General features: G+C 37.0%; 1 protein-coding gene across 1 annotated transcript; it reads right to left on the bottom strand.

The window, feature by feature from the left end:
* Positions 1 to 759: 759 nt before the first annotated feature.
* prkaa1 (protein kinase, AMP-activated, alpha 1 catalytic subunit) lies at positions 760 to 13,942 on the bottom strand. Its single transcript, XM_041969697.1, has 9 exons — positions 13,749 to 13,942; positions 11,857 to 11,998; positions 8,913 to 9,006; positions 8,490 to 8,634; positions 7,731 to 7,818; positions 7,350 to 7,574; positions 6,655 to 7,174; positions 6,433 to 6,559; positions 760 to 3,460 (listed from the first exon to the last, which is right to left on the bottom strand). The coding sequence occupies exons 1-9, from the start codon at positions 13,843 to 13,845 to the stop codon at positions 3,180 to 3,182; spliced, it is 1,719 nt and encodes a 572-aa protein (XP_041825631.1). The 5' UTR covers positions 13,846 to 13,942; the 3' UTR covers positions 760 to 3,179.
* Between the last annotated feature and the right edge of the window lie 2,381 nt (positions 13,943 to 16,323).

The raw sequence follows: 16,323 nt of genomic DNA, 5'->3' as shown, positions 1-16,323 counted from the left end.
GAGACAAACCAACAGATGGCAGAATGACCACAACCGGACCACTGCAGGCAGTTATAAAATTAGAATAAAACTGAATCAAAACGCTAACTTATTCAGCTACGTTTATATAATGAACAAAAAAATTTATTTGTAACTACCATCGCGGGGTTTGTTATTAACTATTCTGAATGGATACATGAAAACCAAGAAACTGAGAATGATATCTATTTTCCTCATTCTTTTGAACTTCATGAATGCAGCATAACCCGGAAGCTATTATGTTTACATATGTCTAGTCTTTGACCATTTTCTACCGTACACAGAAAAAAATCTTTAAATTAAATGGATAAATTCAGCTATAAATCTATGCTACATTTAGCAATTTAAACACCTGTCACTTAATTTATATATATATATATATATATATACATATATATATATATATATTAAATATATTATATATTTTAAAGCCTTTCTTCTACTTAAAATTATGACAGCTTTCCAGTACCTTTATTTTTGCAGCACCTGTACTGTAGACTGTCCTGAATAACATTTAAATCATCTGTGAAGAAGAAAAAAACAAAACCAAAAACCATCAGTTGAATAATTCTGGCTATTAGTGAAAAAAATGTGATTACGTTTCCTTGAAATGATTTATTGCATGTGATGCTAATATTAATTTTGTACTCCACTTCAGGTAACAGAAGCAATTTTTTAATAAGTAAAAAAAAAAAAAAAGAGGGGGGGGGGGTATAAGTAGACAGAGGCTTGAAGACAGTGTGCAATTTAGCAGTTTATTAGGCAGTTGTGTATACAAATGATTCAACACTATGCATTCAGATTTACAGTGATCATCTTGGTAGGGTCCCCTTTAACACCAAACAAAAATAAAACATTTCTTTGAAGCAGTTCAGTCATCACACTGAACAGTCTTCCAAGACACTTATCAGCTGGCAAAAAGTAAATGTTTTTGCACACATTCGTCTTTCCTACAAAACCCATCATATAAGCAATGACAAGTTTTGGTTATCAATACTTGCAACTGCCCTTTATAATGAATATAAATGTAAAATTTTACAATATCTCTCCAAGACCATTTTGTTCACTGCAGTTTAAAACTGAGACATAAAGGTCAAATATCAACTAAATATTTCAGTTCAAACCAGTTGTGCAGGAAAAGAGAAACATGATCACAATTATTGTCACTGAACAGTTTTTGTAGTTATACCTCCTAAATGTAAATTGTTTATAAATTAAATCTTATTCAATTTTAAAGCTGTGAAGAGCTTAACACTGGAAAACACATTTTAACATCTAACAGGCACACACACAAAAGAAAAAAAACCTCAGGTGTTTGACTTTCGGTAAGAATGTTCCAAATAAATGAGTATAACAAAATGAGAATCCAGTTTAATTTATACTGTAACTTTGCTTTGGTATTCCTATTGCCATTTTTAATGATGATAGCAGTTACTGATGTTTTCAGTAGTTTGGACACAATATGTTCAGATGTCAAATTTTTGCATTCACGATTTTCCCTCTTTTCCCTTTAATGCCAAATGCTTTGAGAAATCAGTTTATGTTTAACAGTACTTCCGAGTGAACACTGACAATATAAATTGTGGATTTCAAACCTTAAAATTACAATAGATGCCAATAACCAGGACTAAATTCAAACTTCTACTGACATTAAAACTGATGAACAGTACTGATAATGGTAAGGCAGCCGGAAAGACTCCACTTAAAAGTTTAAGACTGTGGACAGGAAATGGAATGACACATTAAACAATATAAATCTGCCGCTCATTTAGGATCTTAATGTTTTTGCTTTTCTTTTTTTTCTGTCAACATTTACAGTACCCGATAATTCCATGTATACAAGTCTGGTTCAGGTTTAAACATATGTAAAGCTTCGATTAAGGTCACCTTCAAATGTGTAAGCAATCAAAAAAAAAAAAAAGAAGAAACAGACCCAGAGGTGACTATATTATGGGTGTATCTACCTTCCAACAAACACTGTCAATGCACTGCATATAACTGCTACTGCTCATTTTCAAATTGGACCGCAGAGGCCTCTACACATGATGGATTGGCATTTATGAAATGAATGTAGGCGAAAGGCATTTCACTCAGTAATCATACTTGAATCCTATTCATTAATAATAATATAAAAAAAACAGACACTGAAAATGATATTTTAACATTTTGACTATCGTGACAAAATTCTTAAATGGTAAAAGCAGGCTATAGTTATTTGAAAAACAATCAAGTATCAGAATAATTGTGATTGATGGAAACAAAACTGTGACATTGGCTTAAAACAGTTTAAAAAAGAAAGGAATATATACCATCCAGCAATACAGCTTAATGCAAAAAAAGAAAAAAAAAAGAGAATTGAATTCTGTTAGAACCAACACTCTGTCCACTTAATGCATTGATAAATATAGCCATGTCTTTATATATATATAAAATGTAGGGGACAGACAAATTCAAACAAGTTACAATAAGGACAAAACCATGTACATTTAGACTTTTGTCATGAGATTAACAAAACGGAAAACCAAACATAAATCTAATGAAGTATTCTTTAGTCCCTGACACATGGCAGGAATACAGGGGTCACTGTACTCCTTTAGAGTCCATTAAATGTGATGGGCACAGGCCAATGCAGCACCCCAGTACACCTGCACCACTTTTCTGATACCCACTGAGAGAAAAAGATAAGCAGCAGGAAATAAAAGAAATTTGTGCAAAAGTGCTTCCTGCATTCCATGACTGCCATTTGATTGTGAAACACAACCTGTGGCTTCCTTCTCTGCAGGTATAAACGTGATGTTTTTCTCTGTACGGAATAGCAGGCTCACTGGCTGCAGTACAGAACGTTCAGTGTAATCACTTCCGCATGTGCTAATAGGTGGGATATGGACATTAAATTGATCAGGAAACTGTAAGACCCCTTCCTAAATGTTGTTCTGTCCTAGCTAGTTATGTAGCTTGCCATTCTTCTTTCCCTATAACCCTTCCAAACCCAGTCAGCTCAGTATACATCCCTTCAGCTTAGGGAACACCAACCTGCATCAGTGCCATGGAACAATCACTTCATCCTCAGCCAGGATGAACTGAGCCATGAATCGGTTGCATGTTTATTGCTATAAAGACACTCAGAGAGGAGAAAAGGCTAGCTATGATTGTTTTGCAAGCTATCGTGCAAGTAGTTTAATAAGATTTGCGCACATCTCAAAGAACTCGATGGTGTGGCTTCCAGGTCGAGGGACAGACAGGCTGTCCACCCCTCCCGTTGAGTCGATGGATGAGGTCAAGGATGAAGCTAAAGAGCCTTCAGCGGTCTTGGTGGGCTGCACAGTGCTAGACGTGGCTGAATCTGCTCCATCTACATCGTTCTTAATAGTGGTACGGTAGTTGCCCACAGATCCAGAGCGGAGAGGGGTAGCAGTTCCAGATTTTGTCTCCAACATATCATCTGAAAACACAAAAAAAAAGTTTTTTTTTCATAACAATTGATATATAAACATAGAAAATATATAAGTAGATAAATAAATAAATTGATTAAAAATGTACTGTGTTCATTTCCTGCACAGGAAATTAAGCATGACGAATTAAAAGAATAATTTTATAATGATAAATATCTGCGAGTGATGCAAATGACTGTCGAAGTTGAAGCACATTTTCTAAATTATTACACTAACATAATTTCAGACATTATTGTCTTTGCTGGTTTTATGTCATTCTTTGGCAGGTTATCGTTATGAAAAAGAAAAGGTTTAAAATTGCCCTACAAAGTGCCATTAAAAAGCTCTTAAACTGCTGCATTTCAACTGGCACACCCTGCAGAAACAGTGCAACTCTTCACTACCATCAGAAAAGCATTTTATATATTTCAGATCTTTTGGTTTCAATGTCAAATTAAATCAGTGATCCACTCCTAAAACACTTCAGTTGCAACTTTAGCAAAACATAATTATCAGAGGTGAATTGACTGTAGCCTACCGACAAATTTGAGCCTTTTACTGTTTACACAGCATGCTTGTGCTACATCAAAAGCTGACAACACCACTCCTATCTAACAATTTCTTTGAGGTGCCGTCAACCACCCACACAGATTTCCTGAGCTCAAAACTGAGTCAATCATTTATGGAGTCTACACAGAGCCAGCAGACTATAGCAAAGAAACATAAAAATAAACACTACATACATACATACAGGGAGCTAAATTATCTTGATTAACATCAACATGCTCCTACAACTACATTGCTCCACCTTATATAATAATTCTAGTAAAGACAATATATTTAAAATATCATTGATCCAACACCTTGAGCAATAAAGAAGCAAATCTTCCATCAGACTTTTAATTATTTTCAAGATATAGAGCATTTAAAAAAATCAAAATAAGAGCAAAGTCATCGATTTATAATAGAAGAAAAATGTTTAAGTTTATTCAGAAGCAGAGAAATAAAAGTTCTCGCAGACCTTAACAATCTCTCAGGTTTTTGAGAAAACACTTCAGTTCAGGTAATTAGTGAAGAAACATGTCTGTTACACACTGTTTTCATTAAAAGAAAAGGGCATTGATTATAAAATAACTTTTGACTTGGAAGTTAGCTCGGAAACATTTACTCAGTTCAGGCCTGCATGCTGAATAATTCACTCCTGTTTGTTGGTCCTAAACAATCATTAATTTTTATCACTAACTTTTACCCCTCCTGCCACTGACATCTTAACAAACACCACCACCGAGAAGCACATTAATAAGCGGTTATTGCAATAATTAGGAGTTGGATAGCACAGATGTTAGTATAACCTGTGCAATAGTAAATTTAGATTTTCTGTTAACAGATGAACTTGCAGTCTCAGTAAAACAAAGAAGTAGTAGGAGTTACTTCATATAGTTCTGTTACGTTTATAAAATTAATATAATGGATGTTGTGCTAGAATATGTAAGTTATTAGAAAGAGATATATAAAAAAAATAAAATAAAATAAAGAAAAAAAAGAACTAGGGACTTTCTTAACTTTTCGGAAAGCACAAACTAAATCGATTGTGTTCAATTTCATTTAAAAAATCTTAAATACTTTGGTCAAACAAATAAGTCTGGAACTAAATCAGCCACGTTCACACTGTCATATTATCTGAGACCACAACTAGAAAACAAATCCAGCCAGAATTCATGTGTCAAATCTACAATATTTAAAAAACACCACCACCCTGCTTCGAGTGCAATGGGAACTACGGTGTTTTAAATCAACTCCAACCCCACATGGAAAGGAATGCACCACCTCTGAGCTAATTTTACTCCGAATATTACAGTAACAAAAATGAACCGTTTAATATTTCCGTTAGGGAAACAATCATTTACCAAGCAAACTATCCCACACTGAAACTATGAAACTGAAAGCAGCAACTTGCAGATAGAGTCAAGATGTATGAATGTAACTTGCATCCTGCTGATAGCTCATTCCTAACCCCCCTGTGTGATCTGAGGTCTTTGGTCCAGTTAAAAATAATAAACTAGCTTAATAAAAAGTATTAAACTGGGACTAGGCAATAAAACTATTTAAAAGTTACTGACTCCAGTCCATTAATTAGTCGTAATGTACCTCAAGTCGATTGCTTTAAAGTTTAACTATCTGTTTTATCTTTCAGTCATCAATAATGTCCTTTTGAAACTGACAGTATTAATAAACTATAAAATTAACAAGACTGAGATTGATCAATATTGAAGCTATATCATAACAATATTCTTTTGTTATATTACCCAGCCCCAGTTTAAACATGTTTATGGTGTGAAGTCACCAGAGTAAGCTTCCATAGCCAAGGATCCTCAGGTTTATTCGGATATGGAAAACCCCCCAGTTTAACCAGCTGATCGCCTTCCTGGAGCCACAGGAAGCTGCCATTACAAACTTCCCTTTAAAGAAACTGCAATGCTCTCTCTCTGCAGTCAAAAAAATAAACTTTAAAGCACTACATAAAAAGAAACGGAGGTGGATCCGTCTGATTGTATTTATTCATGAAAATGTAGCTATTATCACACAAATAACTCTAATATATTTACAATTGAAATAAATAAAAATAAAAAAAAATAAAATAAAAATAAAGCTGAATATACTTGCAGCTTCTTAAATTCAATCATGGACCTTTATGTGCAACTGATTTCCACAATAATTTAATCCAGGACTCCTGGAAGAAGAGATCTAACATTTAACTGGGAGCTTACCGGCTAAATAAAAAGGCAAATAAATTCAATAAAATATAAATTTCTTTATTTTATTTGGACCATCAAGCCTTTTAGAGACTGTTAGTTTGTGTATTTCCACAATCGGTCTGTTTTTTTTTTTTTTTAAGCTGACACAGTGACTTTAAAAATGAAGTACAACCCAAATGCAGATTATTTTACTGTCTGCTCCTGCAGAGCAGTGTTAGCAAACTTACCGTCTATGCTACGGAAGTCAAGGAGGTAGGTTCTACTGTCCACCTGGTAGAGTTGAAGGCTCATCTTGGTTTGCATCCCAGTGATGGGATTCTTCCTTCTTACACGTAGATAATATGGATTCACAACCTGGAGGGGTAATAAAAAGATAACGACTGTAAAAAAAAATGGCTCTTAAAAATACTTGCATTCTATAAAAGTCTCTCATGAACTTTCTTCCTCACCTTCCACTCATAACCAAGCTGTTTCATGGCACGACACACTTCTGACATGATATCATTGGGTCTGCTCTGACTGCGGATACCCAGGTGCCACTTGGCTCTTCTCACACCCTGGTGCTTGGACTTCTGGGGGTTTAGTTCATCCAGTGTGTGGCGAGGCCGAGGAGGAGTCTCCGCCACGAGAAAGGGTACACGCTCGGGGTGGGGCTTGATAATACCGGCCACAGCTCCACCAGATGAAGTCAGGTGCTGGTCGTCTAGAAAAGAGTCGGGAGGGCTGGACGCCAGGTAGAAGTCCTTGGCTTCGCTCATGATGCGACGATTGTCAATGATGAGATGGTAGGCGACGGCTAATGGATCTTGATGATTGCGGCTATATATGCAGGTCAAAACCTCCTCTTCTGTGCACTCAAACTTCTCACATACCTCTTTCAGGGCCTCATCATCAATCATGTTGTTGCTATAGGAGGGGTCTTCGGGAAACAAGTACTTGGGTAGGTCTTGTTTGAACCACTCATCTTCTCTGTGAGGGAGATATGATAATTTAAGAAACCACAAACCATGAATGCAACAGGGGAAATAAGCCTTTACTTACATACCAGCATTCTTATCAAACGATGCTCTGACTTATGATCTTGACAAGACAGACTAGAAAGTCATTGCGTTTTTGGCTTAGTAAATAATCTCACTGGGCTTACCGGATCTCTTTGATGGTGGCTCTTTTCATTGGGTCCACTTGCAGCATGTGTTTGAGGAGGCTTATTACTGAAGGATTCAGATACTGCGGGGTGAAAAAGATCCCATCACAGATCTTTTTAAAGAGTGTTGGCACATGATCGTCATCGAAGGGGAGTGTCCCACACAATAAGGCATAGAGAATGACACCACTACTCCATATATCCACCTCTGGACCAGCATATAATCTGAAGACAGAAATACATAATCAACCATGAAGCAATGTTTGACTCAATTTAGTTTATCTCTCCAACATGCAAGACATTTAATAATGGGAGAATTGTTTTAGTTCTACGTCAATGTCAGACTGATAAATGAGGGTAAAGAACAACCAAACTAGTTACCTTCCTGAAATGACCTCAGGAGCAGCATAATTTGGAGAACCACAACTTGTTCTCAGAAACTCTCCATCTGACATCATGTTTGACAAACCTGCAAGGCATTTTACACTGTTATACAGCCTGTAGATGCTTGTAGATTAACCACATAATACATTTCCTATTACAAACATTAGGATGGAGTTTAAGATAAACTTTTTAAATACTTAGCTGAACAAAATCTGGACATTTTCATGACAAATGCTGCACCTCCTTTCTCCTTTTTGTGATTAGTATTGAATAATGATTTGGTGCAGGTAACGACAGTAAGGGTTTTAGTTACAGCTAAGAGGAATCAAAGTAAAAATGTTTGAGTTTCTACAGTCACCACAGCTCAAGCTCAGCCTCCCAGTAAGGAAACAAATGCCTTCTTTTCTGGCAGCCAGGGAAACAAGTCATTGCAACAACATAGTAAAAAACACATTATGCTGTAGAATACCACTGAGTTACTAATGCAGGGGTGGCCAACATCCCTGCACCAACACACCCTCAAATTAAATGGATCCAACAGCCTATAAGGATCTTCACAATGACTCATTAGTTTAAGTCAGGTGTGTCGGTGCAGGGATGCATGTAAAACCTGCAGGATTGTGGCTCTCAAGGACCAACGTTGGCCACCCTTGTACTAACGCAAACAGAAACTTAATTAGATTTGTGTCTATAACTATCATATTAACAAACTGCCTCTTATTTGGACACTAAGGTTTAGGACTTAGGGAAACCTACCAAAATCTGCAATCTTGGCATTCATGTGCGCATCGAGCAGGACATTTTCAGGCTTGAGGTCTCGGTGTACCACCATGTGCCTGTGGCAATAGTCTACCGCTGAAATAATCTGCTGAAACAGTCGACGACTCTCCTTTTCATCCAACTGTCAAAGCAGAAATTACCCATTAGGTGTGATCTTCACTGTGACTCAGTTAACACATCACTGCTGAGTAAGCTTCACTTTATGTCATGTTATTGCTGTTGGCTTGTGTTTCATGCAGTTTAAAGATAACATTTTGATAATTACAGCAAGCACAGGAAGCCAGTGTTCTGTGTTCTAAACATCTTGTTTAAAATGAAATATGTCATATGTAAGAAGTGTTGTAGAAAATACAGGATATCTACATACATAAGACCATTTTCAGGATCATAGTGCGTTACCTTTCCATTTTTGCAGATGTAGTCGAAAAGCTCACCACCTGAGACATATTCCATTACCATGAAGATATCTGTGGGGGTGCTAATAACCTGATACCTACAGCAATGAAAACAAAGTTGACACGCATCAAAAACGGTTTGCAAATGTAACAATCACAACTACTCAGATGGCCACCGGCCATCAGTTTTCATGTTTAAAAAATGAGAGGAGGATGCATTTATAAGCTGAGATTTGACTGTGGAATAGAAAAACATTAGAACTTAAGGGAAATACATTTGTTTTGTTATATATATATATGACTCACCAAAATGAGTACAAGATCCAGAGTGAGAAATAGTATATCAGTGACTAATCCAAACCAGTGTTTAAAAAAAAAAAAAGCCTTAAAAAAAAATCAATCCGTCATTTTAAATATTTTATCAGCCCATGTTTAATTGCATCCCATTATGTCCCTTTCTCTCCTTTGCTTTCAAATACTGTTCTATAGTGTAAATATTTTATAGGATTAGATTTGTTTAACATAAAGCAGTCCAAAAAGTAAAGTCAATTTCCGTGTATGCCCTGTCACATCAAGGCCTAGATGTGTTTATCAACTCACACTTCTCTCTGCTTCTTCTCTGATCAGTGGCACATAAGAGTGAACAACAGCATTTGTGAATAAGCTGTTTGCACATGCAGTGTGATGCTAGTAGCTTATTACCCAGATGGATGCTATGTACTTCAAATCATGCATATTGATTTTGTCAGACATTAATAATGACTAAACCGACGCTGTCCAAAAGACCCAGATCTCAAAAGAAATAACGTGATTTTATCAGCAGTTCCAGTTATTCAGATTCACATGTAATGCTGACATCAGACACATTACAGAAATATGTATAAATAAAAACAACTTTACTGTTAAGCAAATGTAGCATGGGGGTTGACAAAGGTCTGAAGAAAGCTGTGTCATTTTCTTCTTATTCTACTACAAAACAAATGTATTTTTGCTCAGTATTTTAAATACCCACTCTATAACTTTTCAACCTTAAAACTCTGCATTCCTGACTCATTTAATGGCACAGTGACACCTATTATGTGCATTTCAGAAGCCACGTTTAGCAGCATCCTGCTGCAACTTTTGTCATCCCGGGGGCTGCGTGAGGTTGCAACCGAGTTTCACTTTGCGCAAGCGTCACATGCTAGCAAGCAGATGTAAACAAACTGGCTGTTTTGAATGTGCATCGTGGCTGATTCAGCAAAGAAACGTTAGAAAACATTATTGGAGGCTAAGAGGAAACAAAACAGAGCCAGAGACAGAGCAAGAGATAAGACAAGAGTCAACATATGACTGTTTTTTTTACTGTCTGGAGAGAGCTCACAGTACGGGTAGGATGTAAGATGGATGCACAATTAGCAGTCGATAGGAGGCATGTCACTTAGAAAATGGCAAAAGTAGTGTAGAGCTAAAATTAAAGAAATAGTCACCTGACCCGAACTATGGTCGCTGATGAAGAAGTTTTTGAACAAAGAAAGGGACATAACCCGGAATAACATTGGCCTTGTATTTTAAGGTGGCGAGCACAGCGAGAGCTAAAGAGGCTACAATTTGACTCGAAGCTAGCTCTTCTCCTGGACAGTCAGTAACAACACAAATGTTATAAGTTACTTCGACATGTTCCACAAAATCGTGATATTGTTTTGCTTAGTGTGTTTGCACTTTGCATATTCGTTAGAAGACGATGCAAGTTGGGGGTAAGCAGAAGAGGTAGAGGGAGGTGTGGCACATGACACCTTGTTTTGGTCTACAGGCATTGCACAACAGCAAACCTTGTGGTGAAACAGTTTCACTTTTTGCCCCTTTAAGCTGCAGAGTTCAAGTTTTTGAGCTCAAACGTGTAACAGTTGAACTATGGACACTGATGCATAGAGCAAAGCTGTTGAGCATAAATGCTTCACAAAGAACAACGATGCAGGTTTATCTGACACTTCACAGGGCAAATATTAAGACTGGCCAATGTGCAACAGACTACAAACTAATTTGGAAACCAAAGTGAAGAATTTCCTGGGATGATTTTTATCATCAAATAAAACATCAAACTGTCCTAGTTTAAGGTTAACTTTTATAAGGCAATTAGTTAAAAAAAAAAAAAAAAAAAAAAAGTATAAGAAGTTGTATTGCTCCATTTGTTATTAAACTCAACAAGCAATGCTTTGCACTTTGCTCCAGTGGTCTGTGAACCCTGTTAAAGATGGGATCTCTCTCTGACACTCACACAAAGTTTACATTCTTGAGCCACATGCATGACATGGAGTTGGTATTTGAGTTGTTAGCAACGCCTTCCGGTCCATTTAGTAGCCTTATAACAGTGGCACGGTGCTTGTGGACATTCACATGAGACAGGATGTACCACAATAACTTTCTGACTAAATATTAACATCAGTGCTTTTTATATCACCAGTGTGCCACTACAGAATACAATGATATGTTAAAAATACAGTATGTTCTTCACCATAATAGTGGCTAGAGTCATTACTGTGCCAAACCAAGCCAGGCAGTTTAGTTTCACAGTCAGATCACATGTTCAATAATGACTCAAACTGTCTGTTATCCTCCAGCTTTAAGGGGTTCAGATGTTAAGAGCAATGTCACGAACATTTGGCAATTCTTATGAGTGCACATTTAGCTAGGCTTAAATCCAAGACTGAGGTCAACAGTGAGGAACGGCATTCATTCTGATGTACTTTTGTACAAAATTAAAGGCTAACAGTGGGGATAAACAAACTAAGCAATTCTGAAAAACAAGAAGAGGACTGATGGAAGAGGAGACTGGGTCAGACAGATATCATCCTAGATGGATGTATTCTCAAACACACTATTAACGTTTGGAAATAGCTTAGTGGGTGGCATTAATGTGACAGTAGGGGGATTATGGGGCAGTGAGCAGTGTGTAATCTAGGACTTACAGTTTAATTATGTGGGGGTGTCTGAAAAGCTTGAGGTTCTGGATCTCTCTGCGAATCTTTCCCACCACATCCAAGCTGCGGATCTTCTGCCTGTTCAAGATCTTCACCGCCACTTGGTGTCTGGTAAGCTCATGTTGGCCCACTGAAGGAGAAGAATATGAGAGTGCATGGACATGAAAAAACATGTAAACAATGAAAACGTATTAACAGAGCAAACATAAAATAATAATAACAATACAAACAAAAAAAACTTATCATAAAAATACTAATTTTACCCGATTAAAAAAAGTAATATCACATTAAAACCAGTTTAACAGGTTACGTCTGAATACCCAGCACTGAGCAGGACAGTGTAAACAAAACCCTTCACAATTACTTCACATCTTTATAAAGATGTCATTGCAGTTGCTTATTTACATGTAGTAGACAGAGATAAACAACTGTGTTTGTTTAAAGTCATGTTACTGTCCCCTTGATAAATTCAAGTCCAATGTTCACAGTGTTTTTAGCTTCATTCCTGGCTTAAAACCAACTCCAGAGGGAAACCGTCTGTCGTCTGGTGCTAGAAAATCACTGTATGGAAAATTTGTACTGGGTTTTTGGTCAAATCATTTGCCTACTTTCCCGACCTACATTTATTACTAGCTAAAGAAGAAGAAGAGAAAAAAAAAAAACACTTTTAGGTACAAAATAAGGCTAATGTTCAAACTGATATGTTGATTGAAATATGTGGTTGTAACATAACTTTTACTGGAGAACTTAAGATAAAAACAATTTCTTTTTTGTGGTCTCCAAACTAAAGATATGTAGAAGATTTAACTTAAAACCAAAACTGAATGAGGAAATTGGATGTAAACAAATTCTTATCAGAACAGATTTTCCAACCACAAAGTCATTACAGCTGAGCAGATCATGGGAAAACAGATCATTTAAACACTGAACTTAGTGAACAGCAGTTTTTGATTTACCAGTTGTGTCAGCAGTAAAACATTAAATCTTCAGCACTCAAAACCATAATCACAGAGCACCACCTTGAATGCACTGAAGGTCGTCCGTTCCCATTGGAAATTAACTGGCTGTTGTCAGCGCCGGTGTTTTTTTTTTAACCTTTGTTTAAGAGTGGGTCAGACTGCTCCAGCACTTAAGAAATTTAAGGGCAAGGTTAAATGTTTATGTTGGACTGAATTCACGAAAAGCTTAAAAGCTAGTAATAATTATCTTTATGGAATCCAACAGTGCATTAGAGTGCAAGACAAGTTGGTACAAATCAAGCTAAATAGTACTGACGTAGGTAGGTAGGTTACTACTCCTGCCACCCTGAATGCTGAAAACACTGGGCGTAAATTTGGCTGGATTTTTCCTCAGTTCCCTCTCTCTCTTTACACACACATACCTTCCATGCATAAACATTCTTTAGCACCATGTCAGATGCAACACATGAAGAGAGTAGCTGAGACAAATTATTCAGCAATGCGATAAAATAACTTTTAGTATGTTTCAAGATAGGGGAGGAAAGGACATAAACATCTTATTACTATTTAACGAGCTATCGCTAACACTAATCCGGAAGGTTTACTTCCCGGTATCCGTCTTGACAGCGACTTGTGGCTCACTGGCTAGCTTCCAGCGCTACAAAAGCTAAGTGAAACAAATGTGTAAAAAATTATTCTCAGATATTGCGAATAGTGCTGTAATGTGCAGCTACATCCCACAATCCGCAATACTAAACACAAACGAGTTGAACTAACTGCATGACAACATATGTGATACCTTACGGATGTGGCGACAAGTTAGCATCCATAGCAGGCTAAATTAGCACCAAAGCTAAAAGCGCTCCCTGCTACCATCTTTCAGTTTGAAGGATGCACAGACACCGAGAGAGTCAGACATACCTTTAACCTTTCCAAACGTCCCCACTCCAAGTGTATCCCCGAGAATGTAATGTCCAATTTTAACTCTTCCTTCATGTTTTTGTTTTTCCGTCGCCATCTTCCCGCACTGGCCTTCCTGCGGGGTTTGCTAACTGCTGCCTGAGACGCACCGAACTCCGCTGTGTGCGTCTGTCTAGCGGCTCCGCTTCGCACGGAGGGTGGGCGGTGTTCCCACTCCTGCTCGATTCGTCAAAACCTTGATATGACGTAAAATGTTGCCTTCACTTCTTTACACAGAGCTCCGAAATCGCATACATAATTAACATTCTTTTTATTGTGCAAATCAGTTATATATCAGTTATATATATATATATGTTTGTATAAAAGATTTAAATTTTTCTTTAAAAAACAAGGCAACAGACCATGCACTGCAGATAGAGAAAAGTTCCAGGTTATCATTTCTACTGAGCTGAATGAACAATAAAACAAATCATTTATTGCAAGGGCAGGGTAAGATTATTTGCATTATAATGATGTTTTCAATAAGTAACAAGGTCACACTGTACAATGTGATGTGAAATCAATTTCTACCACTGCTTTAGTACAATTTAATTAAAACATAGTGTATCTTGTGTTGAAATTCTGTGTAAATCACCAAGCACACAGTTCCATATATGTACGCAATTCTTTTTTTTTTTTTTTTTTTTTTTTTTGTCTTCATACTGTGGGTATAATGTCATACAAGTTAGAAAACAGTTACATTTCTTGACAGTAGTTGATGGATCCATGACGTGCATTCATTTCTATGAAAAATAAATTTGTGGTTACATAAAATCTTGTTTGCAAAGTTAAAATGTTAAAAATGAAATTTTACCTAAAGAAAATATGTGCTCCACCGCACATTTGACTCATCTGAACATGCACATGTTTCTTTTAATCTGACATTCAAGAGTCACAGGATATACATCAAAGACACACATGGAGGGAAGTTTTTAAAAAAAATTTATTAATCTTTGTTTACATAGATAGGGTGCAGGCAGTTTTCAAGCAAAAGCGTAGTTCCGCGTCAATAATGAACCAAGCACACTGCTGACACTTGAGTCCATAATTCATGCTTAACAAGATGACCAAGATATATCATCGGAACAGAAAATTTCAGTTTTTGAAATTATAAGCCATTTGAGTTTTAAAATAAATGTCTTTCAGGATTTATAGATCAGATCCTTCCAGACATGCAAGACAGATGTGAATCATCCATAATCCTGCTCTTTGTGTTGATACCCAAAGCTGGCCTGTGTTATCAGCTTCTGAGTCATGAGAATCTGGACAGTTCGGTGACCTGCTCATAGAGACGTTGAACAGTTATGTTCAATTACACTTTTTACTCTGCAAAACATGGTTCATTTTGAACACAGCCTCGTCTGCTACACCTCATGACCTAGAAGATGGAGAATTCTCATAACTTACACCATGAAAAGCTCAAGAGAAGAACTGTTTACACCAATAACGATGATGAGCAGCAATGATCAAAACCGTGAATGGACTGGAATGAATCATGGTCCATACTCTCTTGCAGTTAATGATAACAAACATGACAAGTCATAATAAACCTTGAAGGATATATTTAATTATGTTACTATAACACTTCTATTTATACTTTTGTAAACACAAAACATAACCCAAAGCACAGACTGAACAGAGTTTTCTTTCAGTCAGTGAGTGATTATTAGAGGAAGAGGGGTCAGCTGAAAAGTTATCATGACTCTCTTAAGCAGTCAGAGAAGAATTAACAGTGAATACCAAAAGTCCTCATTAGTGACACTTGGTGTATGTTTGTATGTGTGGGGGGAAAAAAAGATTAATAGGTTTTATGGACTTTTTCACTTTAGAACATAACACTGCTGGAAAAGTTGGGTAAAGCCCACAAGATTGTATTTATCTCTGTCTTCTCTCCAATTTGTCTGCATTGCATGTGATAATGAGACTTGATTACAAACAAAGCAAAAAAATGATCAAGAGCTTTAGACCAATGAAGGTATAAGATGCTCGCAGTTTATTATATACCACTGCCAAGTAACAAATTAGATTTATTACTAATCTCAGGGTGGTCTCCCTTTGGCTTTGTCTTGAATAGCCGCTCTATTTATTTCTTCAAATGTGCTGCTGCAATTTCTAGGCAAGTAATGACCACCCAGAAAACCTAGAAAGAAAAGTTACAAGGCTATCTCAACATAAGAAGGAGTCCTATCAGGCCTTTTTTGCCTGTGGGACTCTGGAGGCAGCTGCTGGATATCTGCAGTCACAGAGGCAGTGAGAAGGTTCCACATCTGCACTTTTCCCACAGTCTTTTTAAACTTGTGACAGTCCAGCTGTGTTTTGCACCAACGTGGCTGCTCTAGTGACACTCTGGTCGTCTCTGTTTGTGCAGCGAAAGCTGTTGGTAATCAGCTGATCGGGTTTTCTCTCATTGCGATTGTTTATCATTCAACTGAGAAGAAAAGTGGTTCATGGTTCATACCATCACATATTTACCCCAAACTACTGTGTTTGGCAGGACCTTCTTCAACCCAGTGGCTGACGAAAGGGTGTAGACGTA

This window comes from Melanotaenia boesemani, chromosome 19 (assembly GCF_017639745.1).
Source record: "Melanotaenia boesemani isolate fMelBoe1 chromosome 19, fMelBoe1.pri, whole genome shotgun sequence".
Lineage (NCBI taxonomy): Eukaryota > Metazoa > Chordata > Actinopteri > Atheriniformes > Melanotaeniidae > Melanotaenia > Melanotaenia boesemani.
Note: the sequence above shows the minus strand (reverse complement) of the source record. Positions and strands in the feature narration are given on the sequence as shown.